Source organism: Saimiri boliviensis, chromosome 2, assembly GCF_048565385.1.
Source record: "Saimiri boliviensis isolate mSaiBol1 chromosome 2, mSaiBol1.pri, whole genome shotgun sequence".
In the NCBI taxonomy this organism is placed as follows: domain Eukaryota; kingdom Metazoa; phylum Chordata; class Mammalia; order Primates; family Cebidae; genus Saimiri; species Saimiri boliviensis.
Genome location: NC_133450.1, coordinates 55,825,237 through 55,837,761, shown reverse-complemented (window position 1 = coordinate 55,837,761; position 12,525 = coordinate 55,825,237). Strand labels below are relative to the sequence as shown.

General features: G+C 48.6%; 1 protein-coding gene across 14 annotated transcripts in view; it reads right to left on the bottom strand.

The window, feature by feature from the left end:
- Window positions 1–6,318, bottom strand: part of NPAS3 (neuronal PAS domain protein 3) — an 856,499-nt gene extending 850,181 nt beyond the window's left edge. For 6 of the 14 annotated variants that reach the window (XM_039469321.2, XM_074393346.1, XM_074393347.1 and 3 more), the window contains exon 1: window positions 1,597–2,090. In XM_039469321.2, the coding sequence (XP_039325255.1) occupies window positions 1,597–1,646 (50 nt within the window). In that variant the 5' untranslated portion in view covers window positions 1,647–2,090. Of the gene's footprint in view, window positions 1–1,596; window positions 2,091–5,979 lie in introns of those variants that run through there. The other 8 variants (XM_074393339.1, XM_074393341.1, XM_074393340.1 and 5 more) reach the window with 3 other exon arrangements.
- Between the last annotated feature and the right edge of the window lie 6,207 nt (window positions 6,319–12,525).

Sequence of the window (12,525 nt, the reverse complement as noted above, 5' to 3'; positions counted from 1 at the left end):
GATCATGTATGATTTACCCTCTGATATATGATGTTTACAGAATCATCTAGAGTTTAAAATTAGTCAATTATGTATCTACTTAACCAAAGTATTTCCTTAAACCTGACAATTCTGCCTTCCCTATTGTATGAAAGAAATAAGCAACAGTACAACAGAAGCTTTTTAAATGAATGGATATGTGAATATCTCCTTATTGTCTTCTGATGTAAGCTATAGGTTAAATACTATGTCGCACCAAAAATAAAACTATGTTATAATAATTAAAACTTGCAACTAAGCACACCTCTTGGCTTCTTTTCAAGTTCACTTAAGCCTCTGAGGAAAATCGACGCGCCTGCTGCGGGTTGGGGTGCATATTTCTGATTATTTGTTTTCCTTATGAATCAATGGGTAGCGTTTCATACTTCCTACTGCGCCTTTCCTCTTCGGAGACAGAAAGAGACATCCACTTTGCTCAAACCAATATGCTATATGCAATTAATGTCATTAAGGCTACCAATTAATAGTAAATAGGATTCCAAAGAAAGTAGGCTGGGTGGACAGCAGGAGGGAAAACCACGCTGGTGGTGACGGGGAGGGGTGCTGAGTTAACTCTGAAAAGCTATTAATGCTACTCACGTAGGACAGTTAAGGGTATTTTGAACACAAACTCCCTTTCCCTGTGGCTGTACTAGTTTAACTAACTTCAAACAGACATGCTCGACTGAGCCCCTCGCCTGGATATGCAATTCTCACCAGGAACTTTTTAAAACACAGATCCCCAAACAGTAACTAACGGGGAATAGATGCTCAAACTGCTGACACATTTTGGATCTCGCTGTTTGTTTGCTTATTTGGATTGGAGGGTTTTCTGCTTTATTTTTCTTTTTCCTTTGGGAGGGGTATGGAGAGCAGGTAAAGATGAGAACGGAGGGCAGAGCCGGGACCCACAAGTTGCAGAGCTGAGGGCGCAGCCCCGGAGGCGGGGAGGCGGCGACCGCGCTCCTCTGGGCTCGGCCCGGCCTAGCTGCTCGCGCGGAGACCGAGCCGGAGCCGGAGCCGGCCCCTCCGCGACACATTCCGGGCCTGGCGCGAGCTCTGCGCTCCCCGCCCCCGGCCTCCTCCTCCCGCTCCTCGCCTCCTCCCCCTCCTCGCGCCTTCCCTCCCCCTCCCCAGCCTCATTCCCTTCCTCGAGAGCAGCTGCCAGGGGACCGGCGGCGGCCCCGGGGATCCCCGGCCCCCCACCCTCGCCGCTGCTCCCGTCACACGGCAGCGCTTTCGCATCTGTTTGTTTCTCTTTTTCTTTTTCTCTTTTCTGTTTCTTCTTTTTCTTTTTCTTTTTTTTTTTTTTTTTTTTTTTGTCAGCGAGTCACTCTATTCGCCGAGCCGAGGAGGTGCGACTGCTCTGAGAGCCCGGCCGCCGCCGGAGCCGCTCGCTGCCGCAGCCGCCGCGGGGACAATGCGCGGGGCCCCGAGCGAGCGCTGCGCCCAGACGAGGTCCCCGCGGGCTCGCGGCCCAGGAGGCGGGCGGGCGGCGGAGCCGGGCCCTCGGCGGCGGCGGCGGCGGCGGCGGGAGCAGCGGCCGGGCGGCAGGTTCAATAAACAGAAAAGTGTTACCGTTCTCGCCTGGAAGGATCCTGCTGAAAGCTGGGCTTGGTGGGCGCCATCTTCCTGCTATTTTTTTTCCTCTCTTACTTTTTGCCTCTCTCCCCCCTCCCGGGTGGGGGGCGTGGGCGGGCGGGGGTGTGCGTGTGCGTGGGGTGGCGGGAGAGTGCGGCCGTGCGCGGCGCTCGGGGCTGCCCGGCGGGCGGCGGCCGAGGCCGGGGCCGGGGCCGGGGCCGTGGCCGTGGCCGTGGCGGCGGCGGCGGCGGCGGCGGCCGTGCTGCTGAGGCGGGGAGGCTACGGAAAAGTAGTAGGGCCGGAGCCTCGCAGGCGGCCGGTGGTCCCCTCGCGCCGCCGGTGCTCCACGCCGCGGCTCGCCGCCTCCTCCGCCGCCTGCGCCTTCTCCCGCTGCTCGCCCGGCGCCGCCGCCGTCCATGCGCCGCAGAGCGCCCGCGGCCCGGGCGGCCCCGGCTCCCGAGGCTTGCCCGGCGCGGAGACAGGCGACCGGCGGCGGCGGCGGCGGAGGAGGAGGAGGAGGGGGAGGCGGCGGAGGGGGGAGGCGGCCGCGCGGTCCCGCGGGCAGCCCGGCCCAGGGCCCCGCCGCCTCCAGGTTCTCATCCCCGCGCCCGCCCCGCCACCCCCTCCACCATCCGGAGCTGCCCGGTGGCAGGTGGGGCGCACACCCTCCCGGCGGGGGGCGCGGGGCCTAAGCCGGGAGGAGCTGGGAGGGGGAGGACAAGCAGGGGGTTCCAGCTTGACCGCTGTGAAAGTATTTCTGGGCATTTTCCAGCTGCTTTGCTCCAGAGCGCTCTCTCGCCCGCAGACACACCCCCCCCTTCTTCTCTCTTGTCTCTCTATCTCTCTCTTCTCTCCTCTCTTCTCTCTTCTCTCTCTCTCTCTCTCTCTCTCTCTCTCTCTCTCTCTCTTTCTCTCTCTCCCCCCCTCTCCCCCCCCCTCACTCGTTGGGGAACTGGGAGGCTCGGCTGCCGGCGCAACAACGCCACTCAGTTGCAGTTTCAAACACTTTCCTTCTCTGGAGTATTGCAGCCAGGAGAAAAGAAAGAAACAGAAAAAGGAACTGGGAGGCCTCCGGAGCGAGCTGGGGCAGGACGCAGTCCCGGGAGCGCCTTGCCGGCAGCGGCAATCAATGCGGGTGGGGGGCGCGCTGGCCCGAGCGAGCGGGCCCCAGAGTCCCATGGGCGGCGCAGAAGCAGCAACACGAGCTCCTTGCGGCTCCGGCGCGCTCAGCAGCGTTTCCAAAGCCAGAGCATCTGCTTCAGTCACGGACGTACAGGAGTGCAGACCCCGGGGTTCACAGGTGAACCCCCACGTGTTTAAACCCGCATACGGAAGCCCTCCCGACTCCGGTCCCGGGACCTTGGACTGGACCACCGCCCTCTGGGATCTAGCCCAGCCGCACCCGCATTTGACAGTTCACCAAGGCCTAGAGAAAGGCTTGGCTATTCAGTGCAGGGCCCGCGCTAGAATCCTGTTACCTGGGTAGACCCTGGTCAGAGCGTTTTCTCCACTAAACCAATCAGAAGCGTGTGGACAGCCTTTTACGTAGAGACTTGGGTCTGCCATGTGTCAACCAGGCAAGTAGTAAGACTCCCAAAGCACTTCCACTTTGAATGAATGAAAGAGCCTGATGGAAAGCATCAGTCCTGGGTGAGGTTTTGCATTTGACTTTAAACTTAAGAAAAAAAGACCTGAAAAAGGGTCTTCCATTCGGTCTCTACGACTCCAGTAAAGTAAGGCTGAGAGTTGGAAACTTGCAACGAACACGTAAATGTTTTTTGTGGTAGAGGTGTTTAATCTGCGTGATGGTGTTTAAGTTCTCTCTGAAGTACACTCTACAGGTAGGAGAAAATGAGAATGAGAAATGAACTGGGGTGGAGAGTGTTATGTACAAGACATACATGAGCTGGCAGAGAAGGGGGAAAGTTGCCAGTTCAAAGTTTTGGCTCCAGGACACCCAGTCTAGGGCGTTTCTGCCCGAAAATGGCAAATGAGAGAAGCTTGCATTCTCCCAACAGGCCACTCTTTGCTTGAAAAACCCCCACTGCTGTCACTCCCTTGGCAGACTCCTCAAAAGTACTTAAAAATAAATTTTTGGTAAAATGATATGTCACCATTCACTTAACAAATCCAGATGGAAACAAATCCAAGCAGAAACTAAGTCTGCCCCTCAGAACCCCACAATCCTGTTGAGGTGCCAGAGGACAGGGGACTCCTGACTCAGACCATATCTCCAACACCTGCTGATGACCTTCTTGCCCTACACGGCTCATTCTCTGCACCCCCAGCCCCCAAATTTAACCAAAAGACAGTAACAGGTATCATTATGTCTGATTAACTAAATCAAAGAAGGCTACATTTTTCACAGCTATCATCTTCTCTTCTTAACATAAAAATCGAAGGAGGGAATAATACACCCCAAAGGCTGAAGTTTAGAGATGCTAAAAATAAATAAATAACTAGCCTTAGTCTTTAGAACTGCAGTGGGATTCAGAGACTTAGTAAGGGGCCCAAATGCAAAGTTGAAAGTGGAAAGCACCAGTGCAGCTCTCAGTGTTGAGGTGGCAGACTATAGGGGACTGCCCCTCGTGCTCCTGCCTTGAGGGAAAATTATCTCTGAGGCAATCTTTATGGTAAAGGACAACAACCCTCAGAGCAAACCTGATGGCAGAAAATTCCTAATTCCCCACCCATTTATGCCCGATTTATGTTAGCTCAGTTCCCTGAAATCGTCCAAAGGTCAGCTGACATTTCTAACCCTTGACTCCCTACTTCACAGACCTTACTTTTGTGACCATTGCCTGCACTTCCTAGTTAAAGTGACCGCCAGATTCCATTGTCATTTAAATGTTGTGTAAGTGGCAAAAAAAAAAAAAAAAAAAAAAAAAACTGAACCATGAAAAGGAAAAATCTAATTATTTTCTAATCTTTTATGTTTGAAAGATTCCCAGATCTTTTGTATTAAAGGTTCCTGTAATCACTGAAGTAAAACAAGACTAAAATAATATAAATCAAAAATCTCTTTGACAAGGAATAGCCTCTTTTGAGTTATTTTCCAAACTCTTAAAAAAAATAAACACACTTTAGACAGTACACAGAGCATATAATGAAGTCTTCTACAGAATATTTGCAATACTGGGCATCAACTTGGAAAACACTCAATGTGTTATGCAAAATCTGCTCTGGTCACTGGGCCATTGGTTGGCACAAAATATGGCAGTGATAGATTATCTTAACCTTTTCAGTTTAAATACTGTTAGTTCAAATCAAAGGTTCTCAGATCAATGAAGTTTGAAATACAAGGTAAAAATAGGAACTGTTATTTGAATTATGCATTGTGTATATTTTAAGTTAAATATCCACTGGCAAATCTCTCAGATGTTTAATCTTGTGCAATCTGGGAAACACAAATATTTAATTTCACACTTTCATGTGTTCTTTTTTCTTCCATCTTTTATAAAACCAAGCCCCACAAATGGGGAGTTTACCTTTCATAGTACATTGTTAGTTTTTCTCAGAGCATTTTCGTGGATTACATTTTCAATAAAATCTTGGAACATCAAAAGTTGTCCTTCAAGAAAAACTTCAGGGTTCTAAAGCTATTGGTGGTGGTAAGTTGCTTTCCCTTTCTTTCGTAATTGAATCAAATTACTATTTTAATGTCATATCCATAATTTTTAATAAAAATCTATAAATACTTTTAGGAGAAATACAAACAATACTTTAAAACTTGCTTCTCATCACCTAGCCTGACTTTGTAAAAATTGCTTCCCAACTTGTATCCCTGAATCTTAACCATTTGCATTATAATGTGTTTAAGATGAATACTTAACAGCGCCGAAGAGACTCGTATTTCCTGCTGTTTTTCCCTTTAGTAACAGGTGATTTGATAACACTATTATGTAGAATTGCAAGTCTGCAGCTACACGTGAAAATCGTTCCTATTCTGTTTGGAAACAAATGATCAATCAGCCTCTAGTGATCAATTGCCCCCCTGGCTGTCCGTCTGCGTGGGTCCGCATCCGGCTGAGGCATTGAGAAAATTCCACTGGAAAGGGAAGAGGATCCTAAACTTTGCAAAAGCACCTTGTGCGGCGTCTCAGACTTCGCTGCAACTCCTCCGCTACTCAGGGCTGAGGCTCTGGATTTGGGAGCCAGGCAAAGGGCAAAGCATGATTTCACTTCGCCAGTGCACTGGAGTGCTTTTCAATCCACCAAAGTGAAGTGTGTTTTTCTTCCTCATCTGTAGAACGAGGGGCAGGCAAAGTGAACCCTGACAATGTGCATGTGTGTTGTAAGACCCAAAACAGGAGGCAAAGTGAGTCCCACCCCAGCACCCCGGGGCGGGGGCACTATCCCAGCCCAGGCGGGACTACTCACCGCTGCTGGTAGGAGGTGATGCCCTGGACGTTCTGCGGGGTGCCGTTGGCCGCTGCGCCGGCCCTCCCCATGCCCGCGCCGGCCGGCACCCCCGCGGCCGCCCCGCCGGCCGCCGCGGCCGTCACCTGCACGCTGAAATCCGGAAAGATTCGGATCATCGCCGCGGCTTCGGCCCCCGGGCGCGGCGGCTCTGGGCTCGGGCTGGCGGGGGCTCGGGCTCGGGCTCGGGCGGCGGCAGCAGCAGCAGCGCGAGCAGCGGCGGCGGCAGCAGCGGAGCCAGGCACCAGCCTGCAATCCCATTAGTGAGCCGCGGCCACTGTGCGCGGCTGAGAGGCGCTTTGATGTGCGCGCAGCGGGCTGGGGCGGGGGGGGGGGGGCCGGGAGCGCGAGGAGGAGGTGCGGGGGGCGTGCGAGGGACTTGCAAACAGCAAAACGTGTCAGGGTGGGGCCTTTTTTCCCTTTTGGGGGGCGGCGGTGCTCCCCCCTCTTTCCAGGATGTTGCTCTCACTGGCTGCTCCGGCTGCGCCGCGCGAGCCCAGCTGAGGGAAGAAGGGGAGGGGGTGGCGGAGGAAGGATGCACCGGGAGGCTTGGCGAGGACTTGGCCGGTGCAAGGGAATGACGGGCAGCGGAGAGTGCGTTTCTTTCCCGCCCCCCTCTACACACACACACACACACACACACACACACGCCGCGTACTTCCGACCCAAAGTGTAAGACTCAGGCGCGCTCTCTCTCCCCTCCTTTCTCTGGAGAAATAACCACCATCCAGGCAATCTCGCGCCTCCCGCGGCTTCCAGCAACCTGGAAGCCAGCCCGCGTGTGCAGGAATGGGGGCGTAGAGCCTCCCTTCCTGGCCGGAACCCCTCTCTGCCCGTCTTATGCACATCGGGCAGCGCGAGGGCTGCCAAGCGCAAGTTGGGCTCCTCGAGAACTTGATACTTATCGAGGAGGGATGGTGTGCAAAGGCGGAGAGAAAAAAAGAAGCCGCTTTTGTGCAATGGAGAGTTTGTTCCCTTTATAAGAATGGGCTCTTCCTGCTGCTGGTGGGCGGGCGGGCTGGTCCTGGACAAACTTGTGAGGTGAGGACTGTAGGTCCGGCTAGAGGGATCCGGTTGTGCCCCGATGACCCACCTCCATACGCCCCTTTCGACCGATGAAACGAATAAATTAGCAGCCTCAACTGAGACGAACTCTGCAAATTCCAACCACCAGGGAAACAAAAAGAGAAAACACGTGCATTTATTTCCTCGCGTCTCTCAGTTACTTCTCCACACTGTTATATCAGTGTTTCTTTAAGGGGTATGGAGGGCTGCCTGTGGTTTGGGCGAGCCTTTTTAAGTGACGACTTGCATTCCTTTTCACTCGGCTAGTGGGTGGGGGCGGTGAGAGTTGATCGTTTCCCCCACCCCCTGCCCAGGACCCCCGTTGTCCCACTTCCTCCTCTTCCTTCCGGCTCGCGAGCCTGAAGTGAAGTTGCGGGCGGCGGGCGCAGCCCCCTTCGGGATGCAGGGCTCCGGCTCCCTTCATCTTGTGCGCGCCACCCATGCCCCCTTTGCTGGTGCGGCTCGTACTTGCCCCTTCTCGTCTTTTTCTCCTACCCACTCCCTGCGCGCCAAGGCCCGGGCCCCGCAGCCGCAGCCAGGGGACCAGTGGCCGCCTTGCTTTCTGCGGGAACGCAAGTTGAGATCGGCGAAGCGTGGTGACCGCGGCCGAGCCGCCCCAGCCCTCGGCCAATAGCGCCTCGCCCGGCGAGGCACCTGCTTAACCCCTTGAGCCTAGGGCACAGCAGGCCCGCCGGGACCTAGAGGGGCAGGGCGGATTGGCCAGAAGTTGCCAAGGCCGAAAGTGGCAGAGGCCGCCTAGCCCAGCGTCCTCCCACAGGGTCTAGGGGCCAGACGCCTGCCCTTGCTGCAGACCCGGGCGTCCCCTCCCACCCTGATGGCTCTCGGGAAACAGCCAAGCAGCACAAAGGCGAGCCTTTACCCTGGCGGCGTCCCGCGCCTGCCGGGGCAACCTCTGAACTCCCCTAACCCAAGTCAGTTTCCGGAGGCGCCTCCTGCGCCCGGCAGCCGCTGGGAAACAGAGGGAGGGAGCCCCAGCTCTCGCTGGCCGGGCCCACGGCGCAGCTGCGTTTCCATTTTCCTTTCAAAGAAAATGCTTTGGACGGCAGATAATACCAGGAGATATGAAACTGCTTCGTCCCCCACGTGTTGCACGTAAAAAGAATCGTAATGAGCATCTGTGCCTTGTGCGAGGGATCCCACGAGTTTGTTGAAGACCTAACCGAGGTCCTGACTCCCTCCTTCCCGGGAAGAGGTCATTTTCTAGCTTAACGGCATTTCGGGGGATGCTTATTGTGCAGAGGCCAAACGCAAAGTCTTTTGGGCCGGAATTATGGACATGGGGGCAGAGGCCCGGTTGGTGGAAAACATTTGATCACAGAAGTGGGTCCTCATCCCACGAGGAGCACACAGCGCTGGGCGTCGCAGGTTGACTTGGATCTCATCGCGCCCTCCTCCCTACTTCTCTTGCTCTGAAAAGATCACAAATACCCGCTCCCCCACCCCCGCCCCTGGCTCTGTGCAGGCTTTCTCAGGACGAGAAATGGGAGTTTGTGCCAATTCGAGAGAGGTCAGGAATGTTTTAGGAGTTGGGAAAAGTGTCTTTCTCTGACTGCATTGGGCAAGGCCGGTGGTATTGTAGGCCAAAGGAAGTCTAGTATGTAAATAACTCATGAAAGAGGCTGAAAATGAACTCCAATCCAGATAGTACCTTTCTATAAAATAGCTTTTGTTTAAATTATTGGCCCATTGTGGGGTAGTGCTGGGCCTGCCACAGATGTCTAGGCCAACCAGTTGATGGAGGCTTCCAGCAAGTGGCTCCTGGACCCATGTGTACTCCAGGAATGTAATGCAACATTCCTCCTTGATTCTGTGCATCCAGAGGCAGCCTCAATGTGCCAAGTGAGTCAAAGGAGGGAATAGCCCTCTGTTGCCAAAAGAGCAGAACTTTTAGAAGATTAGTTTTCCTTTTAAAGGCTTTCTGCACAGTCAACAATGAGTTGTATTTACAAAGAATATTACAGCTCTTCATTTCAATACCAATTCTATGACTAGAAGAGGCCAGCAATTATTATTTTATTCACTACTTATTTTACAACATTTTATTCACTACTTATTTTACAAAATTTTTGACTTGAAAATGTAGCACCCTGTTACTCTTCCCGTTTGGAGGGCAATTTTTTCTTGGAAGCCCAAAGGGCAAAACTGCCCCAATGGAAAGAAAATGTGAGATTTGTTGTTAGACATTTAAAACTACATAAGCTGAAGCCTTTTCAATTATATGTTGTTATTAAAATAGTTTAATGAGCACATTCAACTTCAAAGTTCCAAGCTTTCAATTACCCATCTTTACGAGAATTAATATGGCTCCTGCCCTCCAGAAACTTTCTTTTCTAAAACAGGAATACACAAAATACTCAAAGAAGATTTGCACAGGTTACCTTACAAGCACATGTTAAGTCTGGTTCAGTATTTTATCCTTACATATATAGTTTCAGAAAGTCTGTCTGCATGCATGAGAGACAAATTCCTTATTGGATCTGCTTATCTCCATGTTCATTAAGGACCTTAAGCAAAATATAAGTTTATTCTCTCATTAGTAATTCAGATTTCATTACTCCGCTCCTTCAGTTAAAATCTTTACATGCTGGCAGCTGTTTTGAAATATTTTGAAAGTTGCTTTGGCATTCACCCAACCAAAAGGACTCCAGTTAGCACTAAACTGTATACTCTCTCATTTTATACCCCTGCCACATCTACATTTTAGTGCATGTAGAGACTTGGGAAAAGATTATATGATATTTTAACCCCAAATACATGCATATGATATATAGACACACAGCGATCACAATTACATATTTAAATCTTTATCCTTGTTGTCAGTGTACAACTCTGCCTTTTACTCATACAATACAAACAGCTATTTTCTGAAAATTCATTTCCATTTACTTAAATTGTTTGACTTTGAATTTTCACTATTTACTATCAGAAGGCGCCAGTGACAGGTAGGAGAGAGAGGCCACAAAGCCTGAATGTATCGAATTTTTGCTTTAATTTGGTCACACATTTAGGCAGAAAAAAGAATATACAGAGATCAGGATAAGGTAAAGTAAAACAACATAAGTAGAATAAAAATACTATAGGTAATGAATAAAGTAAGAAATGCTTTTCTCTGAAATGTTAGATATTTGTACTGAAGTAATTATACAGCAAAAGGGGATTTTATTCTATAAAGAAACTCATATAATTTCCAACAACCTGAGAGCTGTCTTTATTATAAGAGAAGCCATGAACTAGTATTACACAATCCCTCCATCATATCTTGGGAAGAAGATTTGTATATTCCGAGAGAACTTAATTCTTTGATTTAACCAATTTTCCATTTTTGCTCCTCAATCCAAATTGAATTCTAGCTCTTACTGCTAAATCTGCCATGCTATTAGTATGTCCTTAGTACATTCAAAAGCAAAACAATAATGTCAGGGGAGAAAAAAAAAACCCATAAACTTAACAATATAATCATTCTTGCTATTCCAAAAGAGAAACTAAGGAATTAAGAGATAATTGCTAATAAATTTTTGTTATATATGTGTATCCATATATAATATATAAAGAGTTCTTGAGGATTTTTTCATGTTAGTACTACATATTGCAAACTGAAATATCTCAAGCGATTATGCTAAACTAATTCTCAGAGGACTTTATAAATACAGCTAGAAAAAGAAGAGGTAGAGTTAGAAAAGTCTTTTAGCTTTTAAACTCGGTAGCAGGCATTATGAAGGAGACATTGTTTAGAAAAATTAGTGTGAGTAGGGAAGGGTTTTAGAAATCCATATGAAGATTTTAGTTGTTAAAATATTTACACATTGTGGCACACATAATCCCAAAGTATGTGCAAATCAATATAACTATAAATGAACTTAGATTTAAATGCAAAATAACTACTCTTAACATATTTAAAATACAAATTTGTCTTTAAACAACACTCTTTTAAGTTTCATTTGCTTATTTTTCTCATGATAGTGGATTTGATTTGGGGATTAAAATATTTCTAATTTCTTGAAAACTAATTTGAAATTTTCCTGTGAATATAAGATTCCTAAATGTTGCTTCTAGTAGTTTGCTGCAGCTTTTACTATCAGCATAATTAGAGCTTCCATGGAACTACTAAGATATAACTTGGTACATGGACCACAGATCCGTAGATCATAGCTAGCATATGTTTCACTGGAAATTGCACACAGTGCAATTTCTACTTGGTTCTTCCAGGTAGGCATACTTCCAGGTAGGCTACTCTTCCAGGTAGCCATTGGACTCTGTTCTTCACTAAATTTTCTTATTGCTTATAAAATTATTCCTGCCCAATTGAAAAAATAGCTAATTGCTTTGGATTGAATTAAAAAAAAAAACAATAAAACTAGAGTTCTAGGATTAATTTTTCATTTTTCAGTAAGATAGAATATTGCATAAACTTAATAATACAGCAAATCAAACAAATGGTTTTATTAAGCTAGATGCTGAGTCAACCTTTCTGTTTTCATTAAACTGTTATGTTCCTTCACCCTAGAGAGATGATTCTCAGACTTTAGGGTGTATCAGAATTACAAGAAGGGTCTTTGAAAACACAAACTTCTGGGCTTTTCCTCTACAAAATCTTATTCTGCAAATCTGGAGCAATACCAATAATTTGCATTTCTAAGAAGTTCCTAGGTGATGCTGACACAGTTGGTCCACGCATCATATTGGAGAACCACTGACCTTGAGTGTTTATGACAGAAGATCCCAATTTTGCTACACACACTGAGCAGTCAAGGGCATATTATTTAAACACTCTTTGTGTCTGCAACTTAGTATTAATTCAATCCAGCAAAAATAGATTTGTCCTGTGTGGTGGGGATCCAGTCACAGTTTCCTCCTTTAGTGAGCCAAGAGTTTATTAGAAGAGGTAGATATGTAAATAAATAAATTACAATAAAATATCATAAGGGCAACAACAGATTTATGTAAAATATACAAAACTGGCATGGGGTTGGGAGCCAAGCCAGATGAGAAGAGTAATCAAACATGGTCAAGAGCACAGCGTGTGAATTGTTCTCGGGGTTGAAGGTGATTCTATCATTTACAAGCTAAGTGACTTCAAGCAATTTGCTTTCTTTCTCCAAGTCTCAGTTCCTTTATTTTTAAAACTAATAATATAGACTAGCTATGGTGGCTCACACCTGTAACCCCAGTACTTTGGGAGGCTGAGGCAGGTGGATCACCTGAGGTCAGGAGTTTGAGACCAGCCTGGCCCACATGGTGAAACCCCATCTCTACTAAAAATACAAAAATTAGCTGGGCATGGGGGCATGTGCCTGTAATCCCAGCTACTCCGGAGGCTGAGGCAAGAGAATTGCTTGAACCAGGGAGGCAGAGGTTACAGTGAGCCAAGATCATGCCACTGCACTCCAGGCTAGGTGACAGAGTAAGAATCCATCTAAAAAA